General features: G+C 45.4%; 1 protein-coding gene across 8 annotated transcripts in view; it reads left to right on the top strand.

The window, feature by feature from the left end:
- caskin1 (CASK interacting protein 1) overlaps positions 1-4,680 on the top strand; it is a 46,428-nt gene extending 41,748 nt beyond the window's left edge. For 7 of the 8 annotated variants that reach the window (XM_080521308.1, XM_080521305.1, XM_080521310.1 and 4 more), the window contains 5 exons: positions 61-1,271; positions 1,884-2,189; positions 2,420-3,068; positions 3,863-4,358; positions 4,450-4,680. In XM_080521308.1, coding sequence (XP_080377434.1) covers positions 61-1,271; positions 1,884-2,189; positions 2,420-3,068; positions 3,863-4,358; positions 4,450-4,546 — 2,759 coding nt within the window. In that variant the 3' untranslated portion in view covers positions 4,547-4,680. The remainder of the gene's footprint in view (positions 1-60; positions 1,272-1,883; positions 2,190-2,419; positions 3,069-3,862; positions 4,359-4,449) is intronic. The other variant, XM_080521307.1, reaches the window with a different exon arrangement.
- Positions 4,681-14,745: the final 10,065 nt, after the last annotated feature.

Raw genomic sequence — 14,745 nt, forward strand, 5'->3', positions numbered from 1 at the left:
AAAAAATGTCAATTAACATGTGAACTTGATAGAAATCTGAATTTGTCGCTCGTCCCTCAGACGTCATCATGTCTCCGAAAATGAGCACCTTCCAGGACAGCGAGCTGAGCTCCGAGTTACAGAACGCCATGATCCAGCCAGGCCAGGAGGTCAAAGTTCAGCGAGCGCGTACCCTCAGCAAGGACCACGATGACGTGATGATGGGAGGAGGGGGAGGGGGAGGGGGAGGAGGTGGGGGAGGGGGAGGAGGTGGGGGTGGGGGAGGAGGGCCGCCTAAGAAGGAGGCTCGGACTATGAGGCAGCAGAGCAGCCAGGGCAGCAACTCGTCCCACAGAGGCAGCGTGTCCTCGCAGGGCAAACACCGCCACTCCCACTCGCACTCGCAGCCGGCGCCGCCCTACACGCCCCCCCACACCCCGACCAAGACCAGGACCTCGTCCTCCTCCTCCGCCTCGTCCGTCCAGAGCGCCGCGTCGCCGCAGGCCAAGCAGAAGCCGCCGCCGCCGCAGTTCGTCCAGGGCGAGCGGCCGCAGTCGCCCCGCTCGCACCCTCCCCAGTCCCCCACCCACCGGGGGGCGCCGTGTCAGATCCAGCCGGTCGCGGAGGGGCAGCAGGTGCCCGTCCTCTGCCTCCCGCCCGAGGCCGAGGCGGGCGAGGGGGACGGCGCCGAGCCCTCGGCCCTGCAGAAGAAGCGAGCGCACAGCCTGAACCGGCACGCCGTGTCGGACGGCGAGTGTGAGGAGAGGGAGGTAAGAGGAGGAGGAGGAGGAGGAGGAGGAGGAGGAGGAGGAGGTGGAGGAGGAGGAGTTGATGGCGAGCCTGAGGTGGTGGTCGGTCAGAGCGCCGCCGTGGTCCGAGGGGACGGGATCAAATACGCCACGGTGACCCACCGCGTCAGCCGCAGCCACTCCGTCCGCAACCAGGACAAGACCGTCCCCCGCGCCCACACCCAGTCCTTCGCCCTGCGGCAGAAGAAGAAAGGCCCGCCGCCGCCGCCGCCCAAGCGCTCCAGCTCCGCCATCTCCAGCTCCAACTCCAACCTGACGGACGCCGAGGCGCAGCCGCCGACGCACGCCACCACGGGGGGGATGCTGGACGTGCCTTACCACCAGCAGCGGCGGGCCAGCGACCTGGGCGTGTCCGTGGAGGCGGCGCCGCCGGCCGTGGAGACCAACAGCGTGGGCAGCGTGAGGAGCATCGCCGCCATGCTGGAGATGTCCTCCATAGGGGGCGGAGCCAAAGGCATGGCGCTGCAGAAGAACTTCCTACAGGTAGCGTGTGCAACTTCCTCTCTCGTCTGTGTTGTCTCCGACCCGCAGCCGAGTTATTTATAGATAAATATCTAATTTTGTACTTTTATTTATTTATTTATTTTTTTTCAATTTTAAATTTCATTGGCGCAGCTTATATTCAGGTGCGCTCAATAGTCCAGAATTTACTGTATATAAATCAATTTGTCCAAATAGGGAGGAAGAAATCAATATGACTAAAACAGCTAAAGCTACTAAAAATAGTGAAAAAAGAAATCTATAACAGTTAAATAACCCCAAAAAACAGCTAGAAATAAATACAAATGAAAAAAATTTGCCTAAATAGTAAAAAAAAAAAAAAAAAAAAAAAAAAGGAAAATATATAAATCTGTTAAAATTATGAAATTTGGAAAATTGCGTGAAAAAAAACAAACACTACAGCTAAAACTGCTAAATCTACTCAGTCAAATATCTCAAATTGTTAAAACCACAGGAAACATCTGGAAAATATTCAAAGCTGAGGTTTTGATGCAGTTTTTGGAAGTAAAATTAAATCTAAAGCTCTAAAGGCTCATATTCGCACATTATCCACAACGGGGCGCTAAGCTAACGCCGCCATCTTGCCTCCGGCAGGTCGGGAAGACGCGGGAGGCCATCGGCCTGGACGGCGAGGTGGTGAACCGCCGGCGGACCATCAGCGGACCCGTCAGCGAGCTGGTGGCGGCCGCCATGCGCGAGCAGCCGGCGCCCTCGCCGCTCCCCGCCCACTCCCCGCAGCCGGACTCCCCGCCGCCCGCCGTCAACGCCCACTCCCCCCAGCCGCCGTCCTCGCCGCACCCCGGCTCCGGCGGCAGCGGCAGCTCGTCCGAAAACCTGCCGTTCGCCGACGAGGGGAGTCTGACGATCCGGCGCGGCGGCCGAGGAGAAGGAGAAGGACAGGTAGCTATCTTTATCTTTGTCTTTGTCTTTGTCTTTATCTTAATCTTTATCTTTGACTTTATCTTTACATGTCGTCCTTTCATTCTGTCCACTTTCATCTTTGATCTCTGTGCTAAAGCTAAACGTAGCTTCCGTCTCCTGCCAGCTTTACGTGTGCAAATCATTTTTATCTGTTTGACTGTTTGTGCAACAATGACCCCTTGTCATGAATGTATGAATTTTCCCGTTAGTGTGTATTTTGTGTCTGTCTGCAGGGCGACGGCGAGGGCGAGGGCGAGGGCGAGGGCGAGGGCGAGGGCCCCCAGGGGGACGGCGGGTACGCCCAGGAGGACATCTCCAGGGTCGAGGGCGCGGCGACGCTGAAGCGGCGGCCGCGCGGCTCCAAGCCGCACCCCAACGGCTCCGACTTCACCCTCCAGGAGTCGTCCACCGTCAAGCGGAGGCCCAAGAGCCGCGACAAGGAGCCCGAGGGCTTCGCCGAGATGGCCGCCGCCGCCAACGCCGCCAACGGGGAGCCCAACACCACGCAGCCGGTCCCGTACCAGAACGGCACCGCCACCGTCAAGCGCCGCCCGGCGTCGGACGCCGGGGTGACGGAGCAGCAGCCCCAGCCTCAGCCTCAGCCGCAACAACAACCACAACAACAACAACAACAACCTCAGCCCCCGCCGCCCGCCGCCGCCGCCGCCACTCGCAGGGACAGCCTGGACCAGGGAGCTCCGCCCCCGGACGGCGTGCCAGTGAGGAAACCAAAGCCTCCGGTGTCTCCCAAACCCGTGGTGGCTCAGATCAAGAGGCAGGGCGGCCCCCCCACTCCTCCGCAGCCCGCCTCCAACAGGAGGGTCCCTCTACCGGGTCCCGGGACGCCCGGAAGTCCAGGTACCGACGCTTTACCGACTTCCCGCGTTACGAGACGCGCCCAGTCCGGTCGGCACGGCGATCGATGACGTCACACGCAATCAGTCGAAGCGTTTTCTCCGCATCATTGCTTGCGATCGACCTGAAAATAAGCCGCACCCGCCAAGTTTAAAAAGAAAAAAAAAACAAAAAACAGAAGGGTGGGTTTTACGAGATGCACCTGAACGCATCATGAAGTCCGTGAAGTTTCCTCCGACGCTCACCGCGGGGAAACATTGTTCCGCGAAGTCTCACGATTCTCAAACGCGCGTCGGTAGTTCGGGACGTGCCGCTCCCGCTCGTGATGCTCCTCGCCGTCAGGTGCAGCGTCTCCATGGCAACAGACACGGCTACGCTTAATCTGCCCGGCAACACACACCTGGAGAGCCGCTGCTCCTTTAATCACACTTTTCCATTATTACTGGTTCTTCACGCTCACGACACGTCATTAACAGTCGTTTGACAGACGGCGCTCACACTCACACACGTTCGCGTCGCGAGCTAGCATGCTAACATGCTAGGCCGTTAGCACGCCAAGGCAGCGACACTCTGATGCCAACAGATTTATTGCTGCTTTGGCAGTTTTCAGGGAGACAAAGTCAGAGAGGTCGAGTTTGTTGGACCAGAAAAGTCCTTCATCATCATCTTCATCATCATCATCATCATCATCGATCAGTTCAGTTCAGCCAGACGACGTTTGATTCCTGCGTTCGCGTCAGAAACTCGATTCACTGCTTGTGTTGCATAAATCCTTTTCTTCCTCGTCTCTCCCGCAGTGGACGGAAAGAAGGTCCCGCCCCCCGTCTCCCCCAAACCCGCCCCCCCGCCCACGGCCCCCAAACCCACCAAGCTCATCCACTCCATGACCAGCCCCCCCTCGCCAACGCCGGCCCCGCCCCCGGCCCGGCAGCACGTCGCCGTGTCGCGGCAGACCAGCTCGCCGCCGTCCTTCCCGCCCTCCAACACCCCGAGCCCGCCCAACGCCAAGTCGGTGAGCCCGTCGCCGCCGAGCCCCCGCACGCCGCAGACCCCCACCACGCCGCAGACGCCGGCCACGCCCAGCCCTACCCCGCCGCCCGTCAAGCCGCCCCGCTCCTCCATCGGCGGCGTGTCGGTGGACAGCGGGATGGCGGGCGTCACCGCCACCACGCCGGTCGCCCCGGCGCCCGACTTCGGCGTGGATTCGCTGGTGCACCAGAAGCTGGAGGAGACGAGCGCGTCGCTGGCGGCGGCGCTGCAGGCCGTCGAGGACAAGATACTGAGGCAGGAGGAGTGAGTCTCACACACACACGCGCACACACACACACACACACGCACACACACACACACACACGCTAAGCCCCTCCCCCCCCGTGTGTTGCAGCTCTGTGGCCGAGCAGAAGACGACCGTCAGCATCCTGGACGACATCGGCAGCATGTTCGACGACCTGGCCGACCAGCTGGACGCCATGCTGGAGTAACACGGCCTGCAACTCTTCATCTCTTACTCCCTCTCCTCATCCTCCTCTCTCTCTCTCTCTCTCTCTCTCTCTCTCTGTCTCCACCTCCGGAGGATGGAAACACTGATAAAGCCGCAGAGAGAGGAGGTGAGAGGTTGAAAAGGACCAAAAATGGCCATAGAGAAGAAGAAGAAGAAGAAGAAGGAGAAGGAGAAGGAGAAGAGGAAGAGCCTGCAATCAAAAGTGTGAGTCTGTTTAAGAACTCATGACATGTGAACAAACAAAACTAAATACCGATCGAAGAAAAAAAAAAAAACTACAAAAAAAACCAACTGTGTGCTGAACCATAGTCTGGTATGTGTACATTCTAAGCATGGAGAGTTTATATCTACTGAAAAAGTCCTGCATTAGCACAGTAATATATATATATATATATACATATATATATATAATATACCGATAAATATGAATCTCTAGCTCTTTGGTTTGATGTCTTGGTTCTGTGTGGAATGGTGACCTCTGGTGTTGTGACGATGTAAATGACTCGGTGGAAAAAAAAACAAACAAACAAAAAAAAAACTTTTATCTGTGACCAAAACGAGACTATTCAGCTCCTGGTGTGTGTGTGTGTGTGTGTGTGTGTGTGTGTGTGTGTGTGTGTGTGTGTGTGTGTGTGTGTGTGTGTGTGTGTGTGTGTGTGTGTGTGTGTGTGTGTGTGTGTGTGTGTGTGTGTGTGTGTGTGTGTGTGTGTGTGTGTGTGTGGAATGTGAGCTTTTAACTCTTCTGGCTGCGTCACATCTTCATCAACACCATCATACACACACACACACACACACACACGCACACAAAGGAGAAGCACAATGATCCATGCAGCTGGCTTGCACACACACACACACACACGCACACACACACACACACACGGGAGGCTGCACAGTGCAACACGAGGGAGAGGAAGAAGCTGCAGAAAGGCCACGGCGAATTAAAAAAAAAAAAAAGAAGAAGAAACTGTTTTCAGTTAAAAGAAGTTTTTCGATCACAAAACTCTGCAAGTGACGAAAGAGGAGGATTAAATCCTCACACCTCTTCAGATCCAACATGGAGGCCGACACATGAGCTCCAATGTACATGAACAAGTTGATAAAGACAGAAAAGTTCACATTTATATGATAGAAGTAAACATTTATCTGGAAATATGTCAAGAAACTTGAGCCCAGTCGCATAGAAATCCTTATTTTGCTCATTGAAACCGCAGTAACGTTGACATTTTCATATTAATCCAAAAATTAAATGTAATTTTTCTGACACCTACAAAAACACACTATCAGTGTTTTAGCTTGTATTAGTGGTTTATGTGGTGGACCTAAAAAAATAAATGAAAAAAAGGCAAAAGTACGGTGGCCTGGAAGTGCAAAACAAAATTAAAATTCAGAAAGAAGCATGAGGGAAAAAAAACCAAATAAAACCACAATAATCTTCACATAAAACGTGACAAAATTGAGAAAAATGCGACAAAATAAAGGCCGTAATTTAAAAGTTGTAATATAAATAAATGAAGAAATAACCTTATTTGTCGTGATAATTTAGATTTTTCAGTGAAGCTGATCGATTGTCTTAAGTTTTTTGATCAGTTTCTGTGTTGATAAAGGGAGAAACAAAGTTCATAGTTTAATAATAAAATAGACTCAGATCGGAACGTAAAACTGAAAATATGGATTGAAACTCTGATTTATTCTCACTTACTGACGGTTAATTCAAACCAACCAGTGAGAGACAGCAGCTCTGCAACTGTTATTAAAGAGTTTACTTTAGTTTTGATTAAACATTCCACTTTATTTTGCCATTAAATTAAAATTTAATTGAAAAAAACCTTAAAAAAATGTGTCAGGATTTCTCAAATTCATGCGGGACACGGTGATCTAGTGTCAAAAATATGGTCGTTGTGACATCATCACCATCTGCAACCGATTAACAGCGATAACGTTTCCTCTTATTCTGACTTTCTTCGTCCGATCGGTCGTAAACTCAACTTGAATTCTCAAAACTTTAGGAAGAAATCAAGCAGTTTGGGTCTAAATATTGTGTGTAGGACGTCGTCGTGGCCCGCCTCTGTGTCGGCGCCGCGTTTTCCCGTGTTGGGAGTCGAAGCGAGCGGCGAACGGTCGCCGCCGTGAGTCACGAGTCACGAATCGTGACTCAGCAGAGCTGCTGTGAGTCGGCGAACGGCGAGGAGCCGCCGTCCCGCAGCAGCTTTAACGTCGGCAGATCCGCGTCAGGTGATCCAGATCTTTCCCCCGCTGTTATCGTCCAAAAGAAAACGGCTTCCCACACACACACACACACACACACACACACACACACACACACACACACACTCCCGACCCGTGTTGCCATGACAATCTTCATCATCGTCGTTCACGAGCTGCTTCATCTCCTCCGGCAGATCGGATCCAGTTTCACTGCTCAGATTCCCGCGGTGTTTAAAACCGCCGTCACACCAGAGATTATATGGAATATGGATATTTACAAAATAAAAGGAAAAAAAAAAAAAGGTGTATTTATGACGCGTGTGTCCTGGAAACTATTTTTTTGAAAGTGAAATGAAGCGGTTTGCTTCTCCGTTGCTTGAGCTGATGATGTTACCACAAAGTGTTTCTCTTCCTCCGTTTATTTTTTTTATTTTTAAGGATCTTTTGAAGGTTTTTCTCTTCCTACATGTGGATTTTATTTTGAATTTTTTTTTAATTTTGTGCGCACGTGCCTTGCTTTGTTTTGGGTTTTTTTTTAAATAACACTTCTACCTTCTTTCTTATCGATAGCACAAAAGACAAATACTATTTACCGTATTTTCTGAACTAAAGGTCAAGAAAAGCACCGTGGAGACAAAAATGAACAATATAAAAGTCGTATTTATTTTTTCCATGTCCAGACGTGAGATTTTAGCTGCACTGGAGGTTTTTCTGTGCTACGGTAGCAGCTTTCCATTGTCACATACTGACATCTAGTGGTCCCAGGTGGTACTGACAATTACATTTTGATTTAAGAGTCACTTCTTAAGATGGACAACAACAAAAACAAAGTGACTTATAGTTTAGAAAATACACTTCATGTTCATAATCAGCAGATTTGTCAATTCTATGGTTCCAAATATGTATTGTGTTGGAAAAATCATCATAAAATAGTCAAATCTAATAAGTTGAACCTTTTTAAGTTTGACGGCACTCAGAAGCGTTTTTTTTTTATTATCGTTTCATCGCCGCAGGAAAGCTCGTGTGCATCTTAAAAGATTTGAACACCACTGGAAAGTTAATTATTTCTTCACTCACAACATGGAAAACCAGAAAGTAAAATTACAACATCTGGTTTTAAGAAATACAAAATAAATCTTGATTGAATGAAAGAAATATATATTTTGAGTAACGCCTATTTAGATTTAAACAGCTCAAATAATAATGAATAAAACTAAAAAATTTATTGAATCTTTTTTTTTATGTTTTAAATATAAAGAATGTGGAGGTTTCACACTTTATATTTTAAGAAAATTGAACTTTTTCATTGTATTCTTGTTTTTGTTTTTGTTTTTTTAGATCATTACCTTCTTTTCTTCAAGTGTTAAAATGCAAAAAATAAAAAATGTGTGTAGAAGAAAAATGTTTGTTATATTAGATGATTTAAACGGCGTTTCGGGACTTGAAGTGTAACGTTTGATGTACGAGGGGGAATTTATGAAATGTATAAGAATTGTTGGATGTGTATATTAATTCTTATGGGCACATTTTAATTTGTTTTTTTATTTTTTTCTCGAATCACATTAAATCTGTCACCTGAAACTCCCCTGACGCTACAAATTAGACTCGGTGGCGAAAGGCTCCTCGCTTTGACTCTCTCTTCTCAACGGTCTCCTTTTGGTCACCTCTCATTCCGGCGGCATTATTTCAGAGGGGGGTGTCGGACGATGGCGGCGGCGTGCAGATGATGCTCAAACGTGTCGTGGCTCAAACGTGTCGTTAATTATTTGTTTCTAATTGAAAAGATGGAGCTGCTTTTGGTTTGATTTCCCGCCTGTGCTTTCTCTGACGGTGGTCTCCTCTGCTCTGCAGACCGAATGCTCGAGAGGCGCCAACATGTGCTGCTCTGCTATATTGACTGTACGAGTGTGTGTGCGTGGGTGTGTGTGTGGGTGAGAAAGAGGGCGAGAGAGAGAGAGAGAGAGAGTGTCTGTGAGTGTGTGTTGACAGTGGTATGCTTGCAGTGACTGCATCTTAAGGCCATCTGCTCTGAATAAATAAATGTTCTATACAAACTCAGCAGCCTGTGTGTGTTGTGTCCGTTTCCAGCAATGTCCAGCAGGGGGCAGTGAGCCTGAGGAGACTGTATTTAATTGGCGCCTCATATTCAAACACTGAAAAATCAGTTTATACGTTCGTTGCTTAGACACAACTGTTGTAATCCATCGGAATGTCCAGAAAACTGCTTCAATTAATGCAAAAATATTGTATAAGTATTGACAGGAACGAGCGGGAGAAATCACGTAACTCGTTTCCTGGTGTAACCAGGTCTAACTTAGTGCTATATTAATTAATTCATTATATATATATATATATATATATATATATATATATATATATATATATATATATAGTATATTTTTATGATATATGTTGGTTTTCTTTACGTCTGTGCGTCACCATGTCGTGTGACTAACACGTCATCACGTGTACCCTGCAGCCAATCACGTTGCTCGTTGAGTGTGCGCGCGCAGCTTGTGTGTTTGCGGAAGCACACTGGAGAGCGGCAGCAGCAGAGTAGCGTTTATTTTCACTCAAATAAAAAATTCTAACATGTTCAAATACTTTGCAGCTGGTTGTACTCTTTTAGTCCTCGTCCACCGCGGGAGTAGAAGTCGTTTGGTTGCGTGGTCGGTCAGGGTTTGTCAAGGGAATTGTGAGTCCGTCGGTTTGTTGTGCTAACGAGCTTAGCATTAGCGTCTCAAACCAATGCATTCCTATGGACGTGCTACGCCGGCAGCTAGCTTTGGAGATGCTAAGGAAGCGCTCTCATTCATTGTGTATATGTCTACATGTATACTTTATTTAAGAAAATTAAGGCATTTCTGAAGCACATTTGGATTTAAAGGACATGCACACAACACAAATTTAACACATGCTGGGGTTTTTTTTAATGATGCATCAGCTGTTTGCTTGGTAAAGTTCTGCTTACATGAAAAGGTTTTCCATGGTACAAATCACGTCCAATGTCCAGCTCCTTCTGTAAAATATAAATAAACACAAGACACCAGTGAGTAAGATTGTGAGTGTGACAAATAAAGATAACGAAAACCTTCTCAACCATATTGAAGTCGTCCACTAATTGGAACTCCTGGATCAAGTCTCTCCAGTCGCCTGCATCCTGTCTCCTACATTGTCCCCGTCCTGTCTCCTACATTGTCACCGTCCTGTCTCCTACATTGTTCCCGTCCTGTCTCCTACATTGTCCCCGCCCTGTCTCCTACATTGTCCCCGTCCTGTCTCCTACATTGTTCCCGTCCTGTCTCCTACATTGTTCCCGTCCTGTCTCCTACCCGTCCTGTCTCCTACATTGTCCCCGTCCTGTCTCCTACATTGTTCCCGTCCTGTCTCCTACATTGTCCCCGCCCTGTCTCCTACATTGTCCCCGTCCTGTCTCCTACATTGTCCCCGCCCTGTCTCCTACATTGTCCCCGCCCTGTCTCCTACATTGTCCCCGTCCTGTCTCCTACATTGTTCCCGTCCTGTCTCCTACATTGTCCCCGCCCTGTCTCCTACATTGTTCCCGTCCTGTCTCCTACATTGTCCCCGCCCTGTCTCCTACATTGTCCCCGTCCTGTCTCCTACATTGTCCCCGCCCTGTCTCCTACATTGTCCCCGCCCTGTCTCCTACATTGTCCCCGTCCTGTCTCCTACATTGTTCCCGTCCTGTCTCCTACATTGTCCCCGTCCTGTCTCCTACATTGTTCCCGTTAAACGTCAATGATGGTTTGACACAAAAACTGTCCAAATAATTTGATATGCACTTTATTGTGACTGTGTTTTTCCAATGTATGTAATTCAATGCACTCAATTTGGAAACAAATATTTTGTGACTTTTCTTTTTAATTCTAATTAAGTGTTGTTTGTGTCGATATGTTTTGTTCGTCAACTTGCACGTAAATACATGGTACCAAAACCAAACAGACATCCTGACGTCTCTGTGTTTTATTGCTGCACCTTCTTACTGTTAAAAGGGAGTTTTTCCTCTCCACTGTTCTTGGTGCTTGCTCGGTTTTTCACTGTAAAAGCAGTTAAATGACCGATTTGTTGCCACATAAATAAAACTTAATTCAAGAAACAGTATTATTAAATCCATGTTTCCGTCCAGAGACACAAACCCCGCCTCTGTCTGATATTTATCATTTGATTTGATTGTTGTAAAACACATTGAGGAAGGCTCTCCCGCTCTGGAATGGCCTGCAGTTCCTCCCCCGGCCACTGGGTGTCAGTATGAAGCTACTCGCGGTTTGTGATCCTCCGAGAAACGGAGTAATGCCTTACCTTCATGTTTTTAGTTGTTCATCCATAGTTTTCTCAGTTTTCACACGAGGAGACCATACCTTCATGTTTTTTATTGTTAATCCATAGTTTTCTTAGTTTTCACCACGAGGAGGCCTTACCTTCATGTTTTTAGTTGTTTATCCATAGTTTTCTTAGTTTTCACTACGAGGAGGCCATACCTTCATGTTTTTAGTTGTTTATCCATAGTTTTCTCAGTTTTCACCACAAGGAGGCCATACCTTCATGTTTTTTGTTGTTTATCCATAGTTTTCTTAGTTTTCACCACAAGGAGGCCTTACCTTCATGTTTTTAGTTGTTTATCCATAGTTTTCTTAGTTTTCACCACAAGGAGGCCTTACCTTCATGTTTTTAGTTGTTTATCCATAGTTTTCTTAGTTTTCACTACGAGGAGGCCATACCTTCATGTTTTTTGTTGTTTATCCATAGTTTTCTTAGTTTTCACCACAAGGAGGCCTTACCTTCATGTTTTTAGTTGTTTATCCATAGTTTTCTTAGTTTTCACCACAAGGAGGCCATACCTTCATGTTTTTTGTTGTTTATCCATAGTTTTCTTAGTTTTCACCACAAGGAGGCCATACCTTCATGTTTTTTGTTGTTTATCCATAGTTTTCTTAGTTTTCACCACAAGGAGGCCTTACCTTCATGTTTTTTGTTGTTTATCCATAGTTTTCTTAGTTTTCACCACGAGGAGGCCTTACCTTCATGTTTTTAGTTGTTTATCCATAGTTTTCTTAGTTTTCACCACGAGGAGGCCATACCTTCATGTTTTTAGTTGTTTATCCATAGTTTTCTCAGTTTTCACCACAAGGAGGCCATACCTTCATGTTTTTATTGTTTATCCATAGTTTTCTCAGTTTTCACAGGAGGAGGCCATACCTTCATGTTTTTTGTTATTAATCCATAGTTTTCTTAGTTTTCACCACAAGGAGGCCTTACCTTCATGTTTTTTGTTATTAATCCATAGTTTTCTTAGTTTTCACCACAAGGAGGCCTTACCTTCATGTTTTTAGATGTTAATCCATAGTTTTCTCAGTTTTCACATGAGGAGTCCTTACCTTCATGTTTTTTGTTGTTAATCCATAGTTTTCTTAGTTTTCACCACAAGGAGGCCATACCTTCATGTTTTTTGTTATTAATCCATAGTTTTCTTAGTTTTCACCACGAGGAGGCCTTACCTTCATGTTTTTATTGTTTATCCATAGTTTTCTCAGTTTTCACAGGAGGAGGCCATACCTTCATGTTTTTTGTTGTTAATCCATAGTTTTCTCAGTTTTCACTACGAGGAGGCCATACCTTCATGTTTTTTGTTGTTAATCCATAGTTTTCTTAGTTTTCACCACAAGGAGGCCATACCTTCATGTTTTTAGTTGTTTATCCATAGTTTTCTCAGTTTTCACCACAAGGAGGCCTTACCTTCATGTTTTTTGTTGTTAATCCATAGTTTTCTCAGTTTTCATAGGAGGAGGCCATACCTTCATGTTTTTTGTTGTTAATCCATAGTTTTCTTAGTTTTCACTACAAGGAGGCCATACCTTCATGTTTTTAGTTGTTTATCCATAGTTTTCTCAGTTTTCACCACCACAAGGAGGCCTTACCTTCATGTTTTTTGTTGTTAATCCATAGTTTTCTCAGTTTTCACCACAAGGAGGCCTTACCTTCATGTTTTTTGTTGTTAATCCATAGTTTTCTCAGTTTTCACCACAAGGAGGCCTTACCTTCATGTTTTTTGTTGTTAATCCATAGTTTTCTCAGTTTTCATAGGAGGAGGCCATACCTTCATGTTTTTTGTTGTTAATCCATAGTTTTCTTAGTTTTCACTACAAGGAGGCCATACCTTCATGTTTTTAGTTGTTTATCCATAGTTTTCTCAGTTTTCACCACAAGGAGGCCTTACCTTCATGTTTTTTGTTGTTAATCCATAGTTTTCTTAGTTTTCACTACAAGGAGGCCATACCTTCATGTTTTTAGTTGTTAATCCATAGTTTTCTCAGTTTTCACCACAAGGAGGCCTTACCTTCATGTTTTTTGTTGTTAATCCATAGTTTTCTCAGTTTTCACTACAAGGAGGCCATACCTTCATGTTTTTAGTTGTTTATCCATAGTTTTCTCAGTTTTCACTACGAGGAGGCCATACCTTCATGTTTTTAGTTGTTTATCCATAGTTTTCTCAGTTTTCACCACGAGGAGGCCATACCTTCATGTTTTTAGTTGTTTATCCATAGTTTTCTCAGTTTTCATAGGAGGAGGCCATACCTTCATGTTTTTTGTTGTTAATCCATAGTTTTCTTAGTTTTCACTACAAGGAGGCCATACCTTCATGTTTTTAGTTGTTTATCCATAGTTTTCTCAGTTTTCACCACAAGGAGGCCTTACCTTCATGTTTTTTGTTGTTAATCCATAGTTTTCTCAGTTTTCACCACAAGGAGGCCTTACCTTCATGTTTTTTGTTGTTAATCCATAGTTTTCTCAGTTTTCACCACGAGGAGGCCTTACCTTCATGTTTTTTGTTGTTAATCCATAGTTTTCTCAGTTTTCGCTACGAGGAGGCCATACCTTCATGTTTTTTGTTGTTAATCCATAGTTTTCTTAGTTTTCGCTACAAGGAGGCCATACCTTCATGTTTTTTGTTGTTAATCCATAGTTTTCTCAGTTTTCATAGGAGGAGGCCATACCTTCATGTTTTTTGTTGTTAATCCATAGTTTTCTTAGTTTTCACTACAAGGAGGCCATACCTTCATGTTTTTAGTTGTTTATCCATAGTTTTCTCAGTTTTCACCACAAGGAGGCCTTACCTTCATGTTTTTTGTTGTTAATCCATAGTTTTCTTAGTTTTCACTACAAGGAGGCCATATCTTCATGTTTTTAGTTTTTAATCCATAGTTTTCTCAGTTTTCACCACAAGGAGGCCTTACCTTCATGTTTTTTGTTGTTAATCCATAGTTTTCTCAGTTTTCACAGGAGGAGGCCATACCTTCATGTTTTTTGTTGTTAATCCATAGTTTTCTCAGTTTTCACTACAAGGAGGCCATACCTTCATGTTTTTAGTTGTTTATCCATAGTTTTCTCAGTTTTCACCACGAGGAGGCCATACCTTCATGTTTTTAGTTGTTTATCCATAGTTTTCTTAGTTTTCACCACGAGGAGGCCTTACCTTCATGTTTTTAGTTGTTTATCCATAGTTTTCTCAGTTTTCACTACGAGGAGGCCATACCTTCATGTTTTTAGTTGTTTATCCATAGTTTTCTCAGTTTTCACTACGAGGAGGCCATACCTTCATGTTTTTAGTTGTTTATCCATAGTTTTCTTAGTTTTCACCACGAGGAGGCCATACCTTCATGTTTTTAGTTGTTTATCCATAGTTTTCTTAGTTTTCACCACGAGGAGGCCATACCTTCATGTTTTTAGTTGTTTATCCATAGTTTTCTTAGTTTTCACTACGAGGAGGCCATACCTTCATGTTTTTAGTTGTTTATCCATAGTTTTCTTAGTTTTCACCACGAGGAGGCCATACCTTCATGTTTTTAGTTGTTTATCCATAGTTTTCTTAGTTTTCACCACGAGGAGGCCTTACCTTCATGTTTTTTGTTGTTAATCCATAGTTTTCTTAGTTTTCACTACAAGGAGGCCATACCT

This window comes from Blennius ocellaris (genome assembly GCF_963422515.1).
Source record: "Blennius ocellaris genome assembly, contig: SCAFFOLD_199, whole genome shotgun sequence".
NCBI classification, from domain to species: domain Eukaryota; kingdom Metazoa; phylum Chordata; class Actinopteri; order Blenniiformes; family Blenniidae; genus Blennius; species Blennius ocellaris.